The following is a 13435-nucleotide window of genomic DNA, read 5'->3' on the forward strand; positions in this document are numbered from 1 at the left end:
ATCATCTTAACACTTAATATGTAAAGAAATATAAAATTATGAATTACTATTTATAAATATAATCATGCTTCAAGATCTCTGGCAATTCTCCATCACATTTAAGATAAAATAAAAACTCAGCAAGGCAATTCAAAGCTTTCTCATGTTTCCTATTTAGCCTGGCCTCATCTCTGGTCACTCCTTTACTCACCATACATAGTTCTACCAATTGTGATTTGCAGCTTGCAGGTCCCATTGTGTCTGTGTGTGTGTGTGTTTGTTGCTTGTACACACAGTATTCTGTCTGTAAGGAACATTATTTTCCATCTCTTTACTAGGTTAACCCACATACATCCTGTAAAACTCAGTTTAAGGACCCTCCCTTCTAAGCATGTGGCACAGACCACCATCACATCAGTTACCAACCTATAGGGCAAAGTTTCTTTTTCTATTTTTCTTCCCTACTATATTGTAAGCTCCTTAGGGAAAGGTACTATCTCTTTCATCTTCAGAGTCTCACTGCCTACCACACAGTAATCCATCATATTCATTCCACAGATGAACGAACATAGGCCTAGGTGAATTACTTTCTCAATTTCCTAAGACAATTAATGGTAGATTCAATATTAGAATCTGAGACTTCTATCTCCCAGTTCAATAGTCTTTTTATAAATGTATCTAAAAATATCAGATCAGAAAGAATTATGCATTAATATCAAGACAGAGACTCAGAGCTAAAAGGAGTATAAAAAATGAGATCATTAAAAACAAAAATAGGAAACAAGTTAGTTATAACAGATTTTAAAGGAATAGGAATGGGTGATTAAAAATAGAAAAGTTAAATGGAGAAAACTATCATAAAAATAAGAGTTACACGGGAATTAGTACAATATCTAAGTTTTTAGGAAATGAAAAAGATGAATATGAGTTAATAAATGTCAACTAATCAAAGTTTAAAGTGACTAAAATTTTTCTTTAGCAATAACAAAGTGAAAGGTAGGTAGCTAAAAATCAATAAGATCCATCATCTATATCAAGGATAAAATTATGTTCCTTACCAAACTCAATGTAAATGGTAGGTTTACTTCCCATGTAAAGATAAAAGCTCATATTGTGAAGACTTGGTCGAGTGAACTCATTAAAACCATGTAGGAAATAAGAAACCAAGGGAACATTCACATTCTGCTTAATTATGGCCACCTTCCTTGGGCATCTTCCTCTGAAACAGTATGTATCAGTGAATTAGAAATGTGTTAAGGGCTTAAAAATAGTCTTGAAACACTAACTAGGCACAATGTAATTGCTCTCATTTAAAGATTTTTAAAACCAGGGAAGTAGAATTTGTATCCCCTATAATCCTGAACATCATTTCTTAGTTCAGCCACAAAAAACATTTCTTTAAAAACTGAAATACAACACTTATGGTGCATATTGCAAGGGTTCATGTCAAATCTATTAAGTGAAGAAGTATAAATGTCTTAACACAGTATTAAGTGAGGTGAAGGCTATGTTAACCAGTTTGATGTAAGCATTCCAAATTGTATATAAAATCAACACATTGTACCCTAAATGCATTAATGTATACAGTTATGATTTAATAAAAAAAGTAAAAAAAATAAAAACTGAAATACAAATTCACATTAGCCAAATTAGCCAAATTTTGGTTAAGACTAAGCTTTTATCGCTTGGAAGTTACTGAAGGTTACAGTTACCTGAAGATAAAAAACAGTGGATGGACAAAAATTAACCTTAAATGTATCATAGACCTAAATGCTAAAGCAATAAACTTCTTTTAAAAATGAGAGAAAATGTTCACCTTTAAGTAGACAAAGATTTTTTAGAAAGGACACAAAAAGCACAAAGCCTGAATAAATAGCCTATACTACTACAATTATAAAACTACAAATTAGACTTCATCAAAATTTAATACTTTTGTACTTCAAAGACACCATTAGGAAAATTAAGAGAAAAGCCAAAGAAAGGGAGAAAACACTTTAAATATCTACATCCAGCAAATAACTAGGGTCCAGAATGTACAAAGAACTCTTACAACTCAATAATAAAAAGACAAGCAACCCAATTTAAAAAAGGACAAATGCTTTAAACAGACATTTAACAAAAGAAAATGTATAAATGGCCAACAAACACACCAAAAGATTTTCAAACATCCAAATTAAAACCAAAATGAATCTGGCACTCACCTACTAGAATGGCTAAAATTTAAAACATGAGCAAGTGTCTACATGGAGCAACCAGAACTCTCACACATTTCTGGTCATAAATGTAAAAACATAACAAACACGGTTTTCAGTTTCCCAGCTTTTTACCAAGTTAGACATATACTTACTGCATGACCCAGTAACTGTGCTCCTATGTATCTACCCAGAAGAAATGCAAGCAGATATCTGCATTAAAAATTTGCATGTGAACGTTCATAGCAGCTTTATTCGTCATAACAAAAAATCGAAACAACCCAAATTAGTAGTTCCATTGCAGGTGAATGGCTAGACAAACTGAAGTATGTTCATATAAGAAAATACACTCAGCAACACAAAAAGAATGAACCACTGATACCATGAATCTCAAAAATATGCCGAACAAAAGACGATAGACAAAAGAGCACATACTGTACAATTCCATTTATGTGAACCTCTAGAAACAATAAATTTAATCGGTAGTGACTAAAGGCAGATCACTGGTTGCTTGGGGCTTACCATGGGGGGGCTGGCTGAGACTGGGCACATGGGAACTTTTTAGGATGGAAAACATTCTATATCTTGATTATGGTAGTAGTTATAACATGTATATAAATATGAGGGTAAAGAAAAGAAAAAAAAGAAGAAAGAAAATAGTGACTAATTCTCACATAAATTGGATTCGATTTTGACTAAAGTACATTACTTAAACATTAATTTTTACTTCAATTTGTTAATATGCTGTTTAGGATACAGGATACTGTATCCTCATTTATAAGTAAATTATGTTTGTAATTTCCCCTTTATAATAATATATTTTTTCTAATTTTAATATCAGGTGTATCTAGATAAAGTAGAATGATTTTGAAGTATTTCTTCTCTTTCTATTGTCTATAAGATTTGGATCTATTTTTTGAAATTATCTTTTATCTTTATTTATAAATATTAGTTGTCTATTCTTTGATACTTCGGGACACTGAACCTCAGAGTCAAAGCATTCTATAATAGACATACTCTTATTTGACAATGTGAATGTTATTTTCTTTGCAATACTATTATTACTATTACTATTATTATTATTGCTTCATACTTCGTTGCAGAAATTGTCTGATTTCTTTTCTGAATGTATTTATCTTCGTTTGTTCTTTGCAAGGTTTTTGTTCTGGTCCCCCGTCTTAAACATTGTTATTGTTGTTAAATTTTAAGCCTTTTTAATTTTGTGAAGGCAAAAGGTGGAAGCCTAATGAACACATGTACATGTGAAAATTAAAAAAAAAATCACCAGAAAAAAACATATGTCAAAACTCATCAAAACATATACACATCGTGGTATATCCTATTATAAGTAAATTATATCTCAAAAATATTAAAACACACACACAGTTTTAACTTTTGTTTGAGAATTGTCCTAATCTATACTACTGGAACATAATAAGATAACCATCTTCTTAAATATACTTCTTCCAAGCCAAATGGACATACAAAAAGCTGCAGACTCCATACTGCTTAGGCTATTCACATATAAAATATATAGTTTAGATTCCCTGGTGTTAGGTTCTTTGATTTTTGCAACAGAATAATAGTGGACATTACCCTTGAAGACTAGTCACTATCATACATACAAGTGATACGGTGAGATCTCTCAATATGATCCTCCTTAAAAAAAATCCAAAGCAGCCTTCCTAAAGCTGTAAGGCCTATCACAGGTAGCATTAAGTTGAAGCTACTGCTGATTGTCTAAGGTCAAAGCATCTAAGCAATGTTAAAGGTCAAAGCTACAGAACAATGAACAAATTTTATAGCAACATCCTTTCAGATCAATGGTTCTCAACCTTCCTAATGTTACAACCCTTTAATTCAGTTCCTCATGCTGTGGTGACCCCAACCATAACATTATTTTCGTTGCTACTTCATAACTATAATTTTGCTACTGTTATGAATCGTAATGTAAATATTTGATATTTGGCAACCCCTAAGGGGGGTCGCGACCCATGGTTTGAGAACCGCTGTTTTAGATGGTAGTTAGTAACAGTTAATTCTGGATAACAGGATAAGAAATTGCCAAGTGATCCAAGAAATATTTAAACCAATTTAATAAGTAAAGTTTTATTTGAACATTAAGTATTGAACACTTAAATCATGTACTGGGCACAATGCTTTACATGTCTCATGTAACTTTCCCAAATCTGAGATTATCATGCTCAATTTACATTTAGGGAAAATCAAGCATAAGAAGACTAAGTAACCTGGCCAAGGTGAATTACAGGATCAACAAACTCTTAGCCACTCTATTTATTCCTCTTAAAAATAATTACTATACTCAAAAGGTGAACTCCAGATGCATTAAAGACATATGAAAAATTAAAAACTAATAGAATAAAAACTAATAGAATTAAAAACTAATAGAATAAAATTAAAAACTAATAGAATAAAATACAGAAAAATATATCTGTAATCTATAGATTAGGAGGTACTTATTACCTATAAATTAAAATTTTTGACAGATTTAAATACATTCAAATTAAGAAGACAGTACCATAGTGAAGTCAACAGATGGTTGACACATTGGGAATTATTATTTCAAATATACAAGGAATTCTGGGAAACGAACAAGAAGTGGAATCCCAGTTAAAAAGACAGGCAAAAGGTAGAAAGAGGCCAGACGAGGAAAGGGAAACCCAAAAGGCTAGCAAGGATATGAAGAAATAAACAACATCTGCGGTAAATAGAGAAACATGAAATAAGGCAACTGGGAGATTCAATTTAACTGACAAATTAGCAAAATGCAGGATGTTGTACAATACCAAAGGCTGGCAAAAGTGTGAAAATAAGAATTCTTATATATTGCTGGTGAGGGTAAAAATTGGTGCTCCAGTTTAAGATAATCTGGCTGAACTTAGTGATATTAAATGTGTGACTGATCTATACTCTACAATACCATGTATGGATATATGCCCCCAAAGACACCCTTCCACCGCCATTAGCAACACATGAGAGAATGTTCATTACAGAATTATTTGTATGCAAGAGTTATAGTCAAACTGAGTATCCATCATTAGGGGAATTGATAAGAAATTTGTGTTTGCTCCATAGTTGGAAAGAACGAACTAGATATACATACAATAACGTGAACTAAATGAATGTAGCAGAGTAGTTATATAAATGCAAAACACAAGGAACTACAAAATTTTATGAGGATAGCTACCTAACCAAGAATATTTTAAAAATACATTAGATTGGGTGCAAGAGAGGAGTAAGAAGGATGGAGTGCTGAGAGTTGAGATTAGGAAACATGACCAAAAATATGACCCAAATGAGAGAAGGCCTCTAAATATAGCTTTCTGCATCTGAAATGTTTTAAGTGATATAATCACATTAATTACCAAATTTGATAGATTCATACACTTTTTTCTAAGATGAATGAGCATTCTACACATTTTGGGTTTAACTATGACAAATTTGAAAATTCACTGCACTAGTTCTTGCCTATTGCCATCATAAATAAATAATGTTCAAACGGTGTGATGAAAGGAATACTGAACTAAGAATGTCAAAAGCTGTGACCCAGACCATGCTAACTAGTAATGTAAACTTGGCACAGTCATTTTATCTTTTTCAATCTATTTGCTTTTCTGTAAAAATGGCTTTGGATTATTCACCCAAATCCTTCCAGCTCTAAAATTATTTCACTTTACTTTCAGAATTAATATTTGTTCATATGAAATCATTTTCTCTCTATTGCAACTTCTCCCCGCTTCCCCCTCTTCCCAAAATGCAAAAATCAAGAGTATCAAAACCCGATTCAGAAAAATGATGTAGCAATAGAAGTGAATAGCAACTTAGTTTTAGGGTAGAAAGGAGAAAACATCCCAAAGATACGGTGATTTGTACAGTCTTTTCAACTATCCAAAACTAAGCAAGGTTAATGTGAGCCCAGGTTCAGAAAACCTACTACCTCAAGGATCTTAGTAGATGCTAGTTCATTATCCCTTCTCAAAACACATGTTAAAATCTCTCAAAGAGCTTCTCTTTAAAGGCCCTAAATTCCAGCTTCTCTGTATCAGTTCTCAGATAAAATACGAGTTTGGAAAAAGATGATCTTCCACATTAAAAATGTATGATTCCAAAAATGACTAAACTAGTTACACTCAGCACTATCTACTTAAAAAAAACTCACAAAACCAAGTATCCTGTTAGAATTGTGAATAAAATTAATATGAAGACCTAAAGAGTAAGGAAAATCAGAATATATTGTAGACGGATGACCATGAATAATATCTGTGGTATCTAAAGAATAATGGTGACACATTTTATAAAAGCAATTTGAAATGTGAATATTTAAAATATCTAAAAAATTGAAAATTAGAATATTTCAAGAGAAAACAAGATTTTCAATATAGAATGCACAACAATAAACACAGGAAATTAACATCATTTGTAGATGTATATTCCATTCTCATTTAATTTTAAATATAGATGGGGGAGGGAAAGGAGGGTGGGAATTAAGAGATCACAAAACATCTGTTACTAATAATTTCACCACAGATGTAGACGTAGGTGTAGATGTCACTGCAAAAGAGAAGGTCTTCCCGTGTTACCATACTGCAAGGTTTTCTATAAACAGCCATAGTTTATTCCTCCATGTATGAAGTCTCCTATACATAATGTTGATTATGAGAAGTATGCACATGGACAGATAAATGTAACGTATTAAATTACAGGAGGCTGTCTGGAGAAAGAAATGATAGAAAAATACCTTCTTAAAGAATGAAAAATAATAATTTTTAAAAAATATCATAGATACAGCACAAGTATCTTGACTTTTTTCTTTGCCTTTTGTAATCTTTTGATTTATCTACATCCATCTTATATACTTCACATTATGTTTTAAGAAAATCAATAAAGTTCTATATACTGAATATTCTTCTCTGAAAACAATCTTAAGACAAATTTTACTTACTAGAGAGTACTTTGCTATTTAAGTAATATATTATAGTGCCTTATTTTCAAGCAACTCAGTGTCAGGTTAACAAACAGTATTACCTCCCCACGTCACAGTTAAGAGCCAGACATGCTTACACCACACTGAAACATTTTATTTAGTAAAATTAATGTCCTAAGAATGCTTCCTTTAGCAATACTCAAAACACTCCCATCCAATGCCTACATAATAAATTAGATTTAATTTTAACTAAGGATGCCACAAACTTACCACTACATGCATACCAATTCTACTGTTACTTTTTGCCTAGTTCAATGATTATTTAGCCAATAATAGTACAGGAGCCACCCATTTTCAAAAGCATTTTTAAAAACCATTTTACCATATTTCCCTAACCTGGGCACTTTTCCAGATTAAAACTTTTTTACTTTTCGCTCTCTATTAGAAATGAAAAACATGATTTTCCCATAAATTGGTGATCATGCTACAAAGATTAAGGAATCTTTTTCAATACCAAATACTATTTCTACAATATCATCAACTTTTCTGGCCTCTCATTGCACTTTTGCACACTAATGCATACATTTTCTTCCAACATCTGCATAATTTTTCTCTTCTTTTGCTGCAATTCAATCAATACAGGTAGTTAAAAGTAGATAACAACATAATTCCACATGGTATTACATCTGTGTTTACATCTGGCTGTAATCACATGCTTAGAAGTGATTTACACAAGGGAATACAAAAGGGGGGAAACAAAATAAAAACAACAATGAAAAATAATTATGCTGTCATTTTTAAAATACCATTCTCAATTCAACAGAGCATCACCATGTTTCAAAGCTACTAAAATTGCAAACACAGGAGGGTACGGTACTTCAAAAAGGAATAAAAAAGCATTAACTAAATACATGTTTTTTTATCAGTTATCTGAACACAAGGTTGATGCTTTCAATTTATAAGATACTTCAGTTTAGCTCTATGCTACAATTGTGTATCTCATTACTCTGTTGCAGTAAAGTTCCTCAGCTCATACAAAAAAGTAAATGAATCATACCTATTCAACTACTGAGCTCTTGGGAATTAGAACACCAAATTAAAGAAATATGTGTCAAGAAAGGAAAAACCATATTTATATACACATACATAAAGACATACATATATGTGGAGAACCCTGACACCCTAAAAATGAAAAATTCACACAGGCTTACCTGATAATTCTGGTAATTCTTATTTAATTCAAGACAAAGAGCGTGACTACTGCATTATGGTACGGGTATATTGGCACATTTATTCAAACACCATTAAAAATAATTAAGGAAGTAAGTACCTCTAACATTCTACCTAATAAACGGCTTAAAGTTTAACATAACTGTATGACACAAAAAAAATAGTCTTAACTAAATATATTATGTCTCATGCAATTATTTATATGTGAAAATTATATCAGTTTACATGGTATGCTGAAAGTAGGAGCTCTTTGAATGTAAGCATACAACAATGAACAAACTACAGAGACTTTTTCACTGTACTTAAAACCGCAAAGGAAATGTATATCCCTTAATTTATAATTGGTAAATTTAAAATTTATACACTGCCTGATTCTTAACTAAGGAGATGGGATGGGGAGAGGACTGCTGTCAGGAAAAGGGACTGAAGGAGATGGACAAGATAAAAGCTAAGTGTCACTAACACCTGAGTGACAGCTGGTTAACACGTACTTTAGTGGCTATATGCCAAACCACCTACAACATACATCTACACAACTTATGGAAAAACAATTAAACAGTATAATTAATTAACTAATTGCAATTTTTCCTACGTACTTGGGCATTAACATCTTTTAGTATTTAAAAATACGCTGTACGTTTTAATTCTACTATGAATTAAGAATAGATTAAAAAATATAGTTCATATGCAAAATAAATATGGACCATTACAAATTCTTCTCCAAACCTAAGAACATGAAAATCTTTTCTTTAAAAAAAAGAATACAACTGCTCTAAAGCAAGAATGAATAACAAAGCAATCTCAATTCAAGATTTAAATAACTCAGATTTATAAAGTTATTCAAGTTAAAACATTCCTACTTGTTTCTAGTCTTGGCAAAGTAGCAGTAAGAATCAGAATTATACTGACAGTCCCCATCAGCACAGGACACAGAGAGACTTATGACACTGCCATACCAATAATCATTTTTGTTAGCATCCTCTACTGGTGGTTTTCAATGACAGCAAGTGGAAATGGTGGTAATGACAGAAAGATATGTGCCTGCTATTCCTTCTAAAGTGAATTAATCAGCATGTGGTCATTAGTAGCTAGAGTACATTTCTCAAAAAAAAATTAAAGAAAAAAGAAAGAAAGAAAAGAAAAGAAAAAAAAAAGAGAATCGCCGAGAGTAGAAAGTACAAAATGAGAAAAGACAGATTTTTAAAATACAACCAACAACGCATTAAATTATAAATGGTAAAAACCAGTTCAAGGAATTCCAATGTCACTCCTTTGTAGATGACTAACATCATTACCATAAAGTTACCACACAAGGTTTGATGCTTTAGCCAAACCTGGCTCAATTGGTTTACCCCTGTCAAGTTACATTACTTGATACTCCCATTAATATCCTACCCTTAGATATATTCCAGAAAGGAAATTAAAATGTTTTACTGAAAGCTTAGCAGTAAAATCTACAAATCTGCACACCTTATTTCAAAATGAATAAAAATGTTATTTACATATAAATAACAACATGAAGTATTCCTATGACTATTGCCCACTGTATACATCACATATCTATTCATTAAAAAGATGTAAGAGCTAACATTTTTTCAAGCAATTGTCTCCAATAAACATCTGCAACTTAAATATGACTGCATCGCTAAGAAATATTAACCAGCACCTACCCTAAGGTTTCACAACACAATGGGGTATAACTTCATTTTTAATTCGCAAAATATAAAGCTAAATCAAAAGACATGTCTGAAATCATCAGTAATGGATGAAATGCATTTGAGAACAAAAAGAAATACAAGGACAGAGCCAAAAGTGATGAAAATGGAAGATACCTGTAGTAGTACAGTGCTATCTTAAACACCTTTTGTTTTCTGAGAGTAATGCGTACTGCAGACAAGACGTTTTGTGCTAAACAGCCCCAAATCTGTTTTTCTAATATTAAACACAAAGGAAAAACACTGACAGCAAGCGTGGTAAATAATCCCTCCCCTGAGAATGAAAGCAGCAGACAGGAGGGGGCTGACATACATGCAGGAGAAAACTAAACACCATCTTTTTTCTACCTGCACAAGTTGCCATTTGCTGCAGCGATCAAGAACCTCTTTTTCCTGTTGATTTCAAGTACCTTTCAGGATAGCTTTTTTCCCCCTTTAGTCATCTGTTGATATGCCTTACGAGTGTAATATTCATATCACAGAATCTTTAGGAGAAAAATCCATTCTTTCCTGTTCAGGTAAACATGTTTACAGCAGCTGCACAGACGCTGGGTGGTTCAGACTCACATGTCACACACATGTCGTCAGCAACAAGAAAAGCCCCTTTCTCTGGCGATCAACATTTTAAATAAGGTAAAAAGCGAGCAGCCCTTTCCGAACCAACTTACCTTTCATAAAGCCACATCAGCAACAGCGGCAACAGCTCAGTATAGAACACACACTATTTGACGCTAAAACAGGAAATTAAAATTGCAGTAGCCTATGCTCCGCTCCTTGCTATATAACAAGTCATCTCTCCACAATGTGAATACCAAAATACCTTTCAATCGTAAGAGACGTCTTTAAAATGCAAACATTTATTTGAATGATTAAAAATCACTCGTGAAAAGCAGTGATTTAAACGTCGGCTCAAATATATTAAAAATGTGTTTCACGTTTTGGAAGCAAACATCTTGGAACAGCTTAAAAATCTTCGTATCTGCTTCTAGACAGGAAATCCCACACAAAATCTAAAATTGCCAGGAAAGGTTACAAAACCTCGCGTTTCGCATCCCAGGAGGGAGGGAGAAAGGGAGCCCAGGAGTAGGGGGGGGTGGGGCGGGGGCAGCACAAGAGAGTTTTTTACTTAAACACGTATTTCCTCATTTTCTGGACGCCCCGGCCATCCCATCATAGGCGCATGTATTCCCCCACTCTCAAAACTCGTTTTAAAAATAACGCAGGAGCCCAAAGGAGCCCCCTCGGTCCGAAATGTACGTGTAATTCCTTATATAGACTCGGCTGCAGCCGGCGGCAGGGCCGTTGCCGCCCATTATTATACAAACAGGTACCCGGGCTGGGCGGGCGGGGGCATCTCACCCCGCGCTCCTGCCGCCCCCGGGCGGACAAGTCTCGCCCCTCTCGCCACAGGAACTGTCCAGACAATAACAATCAGCAGACATTTCGCTGCTGAGCAAGAGGGAGGGAAAGCACAGAAGCGCCTCGAGATAAGCAGAAATACAATCAACTTACAACGTCTCTCCAAACTGGAAAAGGCGACTGTGCAACCACCACCACATGTTCGGGTCTCGATCTCTCTCGCTGTCTCTCTCTCTCTTTCAACTCTCACGCCAGGCAGAGGGGTGTGTATCTCCCCTGGCACATCAGCACAAATCAATAAACACTGCAGCTGAAGCGACAGCAGCAACCCCGCGCGTCCGTCGGTCCGTCCGCCCCCTCCCCCACCCTCCTTCCACCCGAGACCGAGAGCGCCATCCAAGCTCCATTATCCGGCGGCTTCAGCGCTCCGTGCGTCCGGCCCAGGTAACAACTTCCCCAAAAAACGAAAGAGAAAAAAACCCCATCCCAGAGCGGAGAGTGAGTCTGCGCTGGGGAGGGGGGATCTGACTGCGGTGTTTGGCGGTCTCTAAGCCCAGGTAACAACTCCACAAACACACCCGCTGCCCTGCTCGCCGCCATCCACAGCAGCTGCAAGTAGGTGCCCGTTTCTGCCCGTGTCCCCTTGCCGCCCCATCCGCTCCCCCATAAAACCCGGAGCTGCCTCGCGGGGCTCTCCAGGGAGTCCCCAGGCCGGGGGTCGGGCCGCCGTGGCCCAAGGCGCAGAGGGAGGAGGAGGGGCGCTTAGGGACCCGCACCTCTTCTGCGCCTCTAACCCCGGGTCCGCCAGCGCGCCTCGCCGGCGGGTCCCAACTTTACCGCCGCCGGCCGAGCCCGGTCCGCCCGCGGCGCGCACCTCCAGCGCCCGCGCACACGCGCGCACGGACGACACGCAGCCCGCGGCCGCCCCGTCCCACTGCCGCCGCCGCCCGCCGCGCGCCCGCAGCAGCCCGGCCCGCCCGGCCCGAGCCGCGGGGCCAGAGCGACGGCGCCAGCCCGGGCCGTGGCGCGCGGAAGCCACTTTGCACGGTCAGCGCTGGGCACAAGTTTGTTCCTCGGCTCCCGGGGGCCTCGGCGCAGAGGGAAAATAACGCTTAAGGGGCTGGGGAGGAGGGGGAGAGGGAGGCGCCGAAGGGCAAAAGAGTGGGGAAAAGTGCGAAAAGAAGCAACAGCCGCTCCACCCGGGACCAGAAAAGTGGCCGGCCGCGTCCCGGCCGCCCGCCCTGCGCCGGGGATGCGGCGGCGGCCGCGGCTAACGGTCCAGGGAGGCGGCAAGGGCGGCAGGAGCCGCTAGGCGGAGAGAGACCAGGTAAGAGACATAACGGTTCAGGGAGAGCGAGCGGCCGCGGCGCGGCTCCGGCAGCGGCAGCAGCGGAGGGGGGCAGAGAGCACTACTTTCTACTTTCCCACTCCACTTTGCCTGTCCCTGCCCCGGCCGCCCCCAGCCCGGCTCGCCCCCCTCACCCCCGGGGGCGCCCCGGCTGCCCGGCTCCCCCTGACTCCGCCGCTCCCCGGTCCCCTCCGCCACTCACCGTTATTGCGCCGCGGGTTCGCCTGCTTTCTGCGCTTACACCTGGGGCCATCCGCCATGATCCTCTCGCTTGTGTCTAAATGCTCGAGTCACCTCCTCCCCCTCCCTCCCCCTTTCCCCCCACCCCTCCGCCTCCACCCCTCCCCCCTCCCCACCGCACCTGGTTTACGACACTCGCGGCTTTACGACATCACCTTCCTTACACCTAGAGGCGCTCGCTCTACGGCCGGAACCTTGTTGCTAGGGACAGGACGGTTTGCGGCAACCGTAGACACTGCTGAATTTGAATTGAGGGGAGAGGGAAAAGTTTGCTCAGGTGTGGTGGGCTGAGGGAAGGAAGGTGTTGGGAAGCTGTGGGGACGTGGTCAGAAGGGCGACACGCTGTCGGAGTAGGAAAGGTAAAGTTGGAGGTTCAGCGGCGTTCTGCTTCTGAAGTGGCCACACCCGCCGCGGCTGCCTGGGGCAC

At 38.1% G+C, this 13435-nt stretch overlaps 1 protein-coding gene across 10 annotated transcripts in view; it reads right to left on the bottom strand.

Annotated features, from left to right (window-relative positions):
• Window positions 1-13065, bottom strand: part of ZEB1 (zinc finger E-box binding homeobox 1) — a 206474-nt gene extending 193409 nt beyond the window's left edge. For 2 of the 10 annotated variants that reach the window (XM_053572707.1, XM_053572697.1), the window contains exon 1: window positions 12971-13049. In XM_053572707.1, coding sequence (XP_053428682.1) covers window positions 12971-13028 — 58 coding nt within the window. In that variant the 5' untranslated portion in view covers window positions 13029-13049. Of the gene's footprint in view, window positions 1-10409; window positions 10578-10729; window positions 11114-11573; window positions 11770-12970 lie in introns of those variants that run through there. The other 8 variants (XM_053572710.1, XM_053572708.1, XM_053572698.1 and 5 more) reach the window with 7 other exon arrangements.
• Window positions 13066-13435: the final 370 nt, after the last annotated feature.

This window comes from Nycticebus coucang, chromosome 20 (assembly GCF_027406575.1).
Source record: "Nycticebus coucang isolate mNycCou1 chromosome 20, mNycCou1.pri, whole genome shotgun sequence".
Classification (NCBI taxonomy): domain Eukaryota; kingdom Metazoa; phylum Chordata; class Mammalia; order Primates; family Lorisidae; genus Nycticebus; species Nycticebus coucang.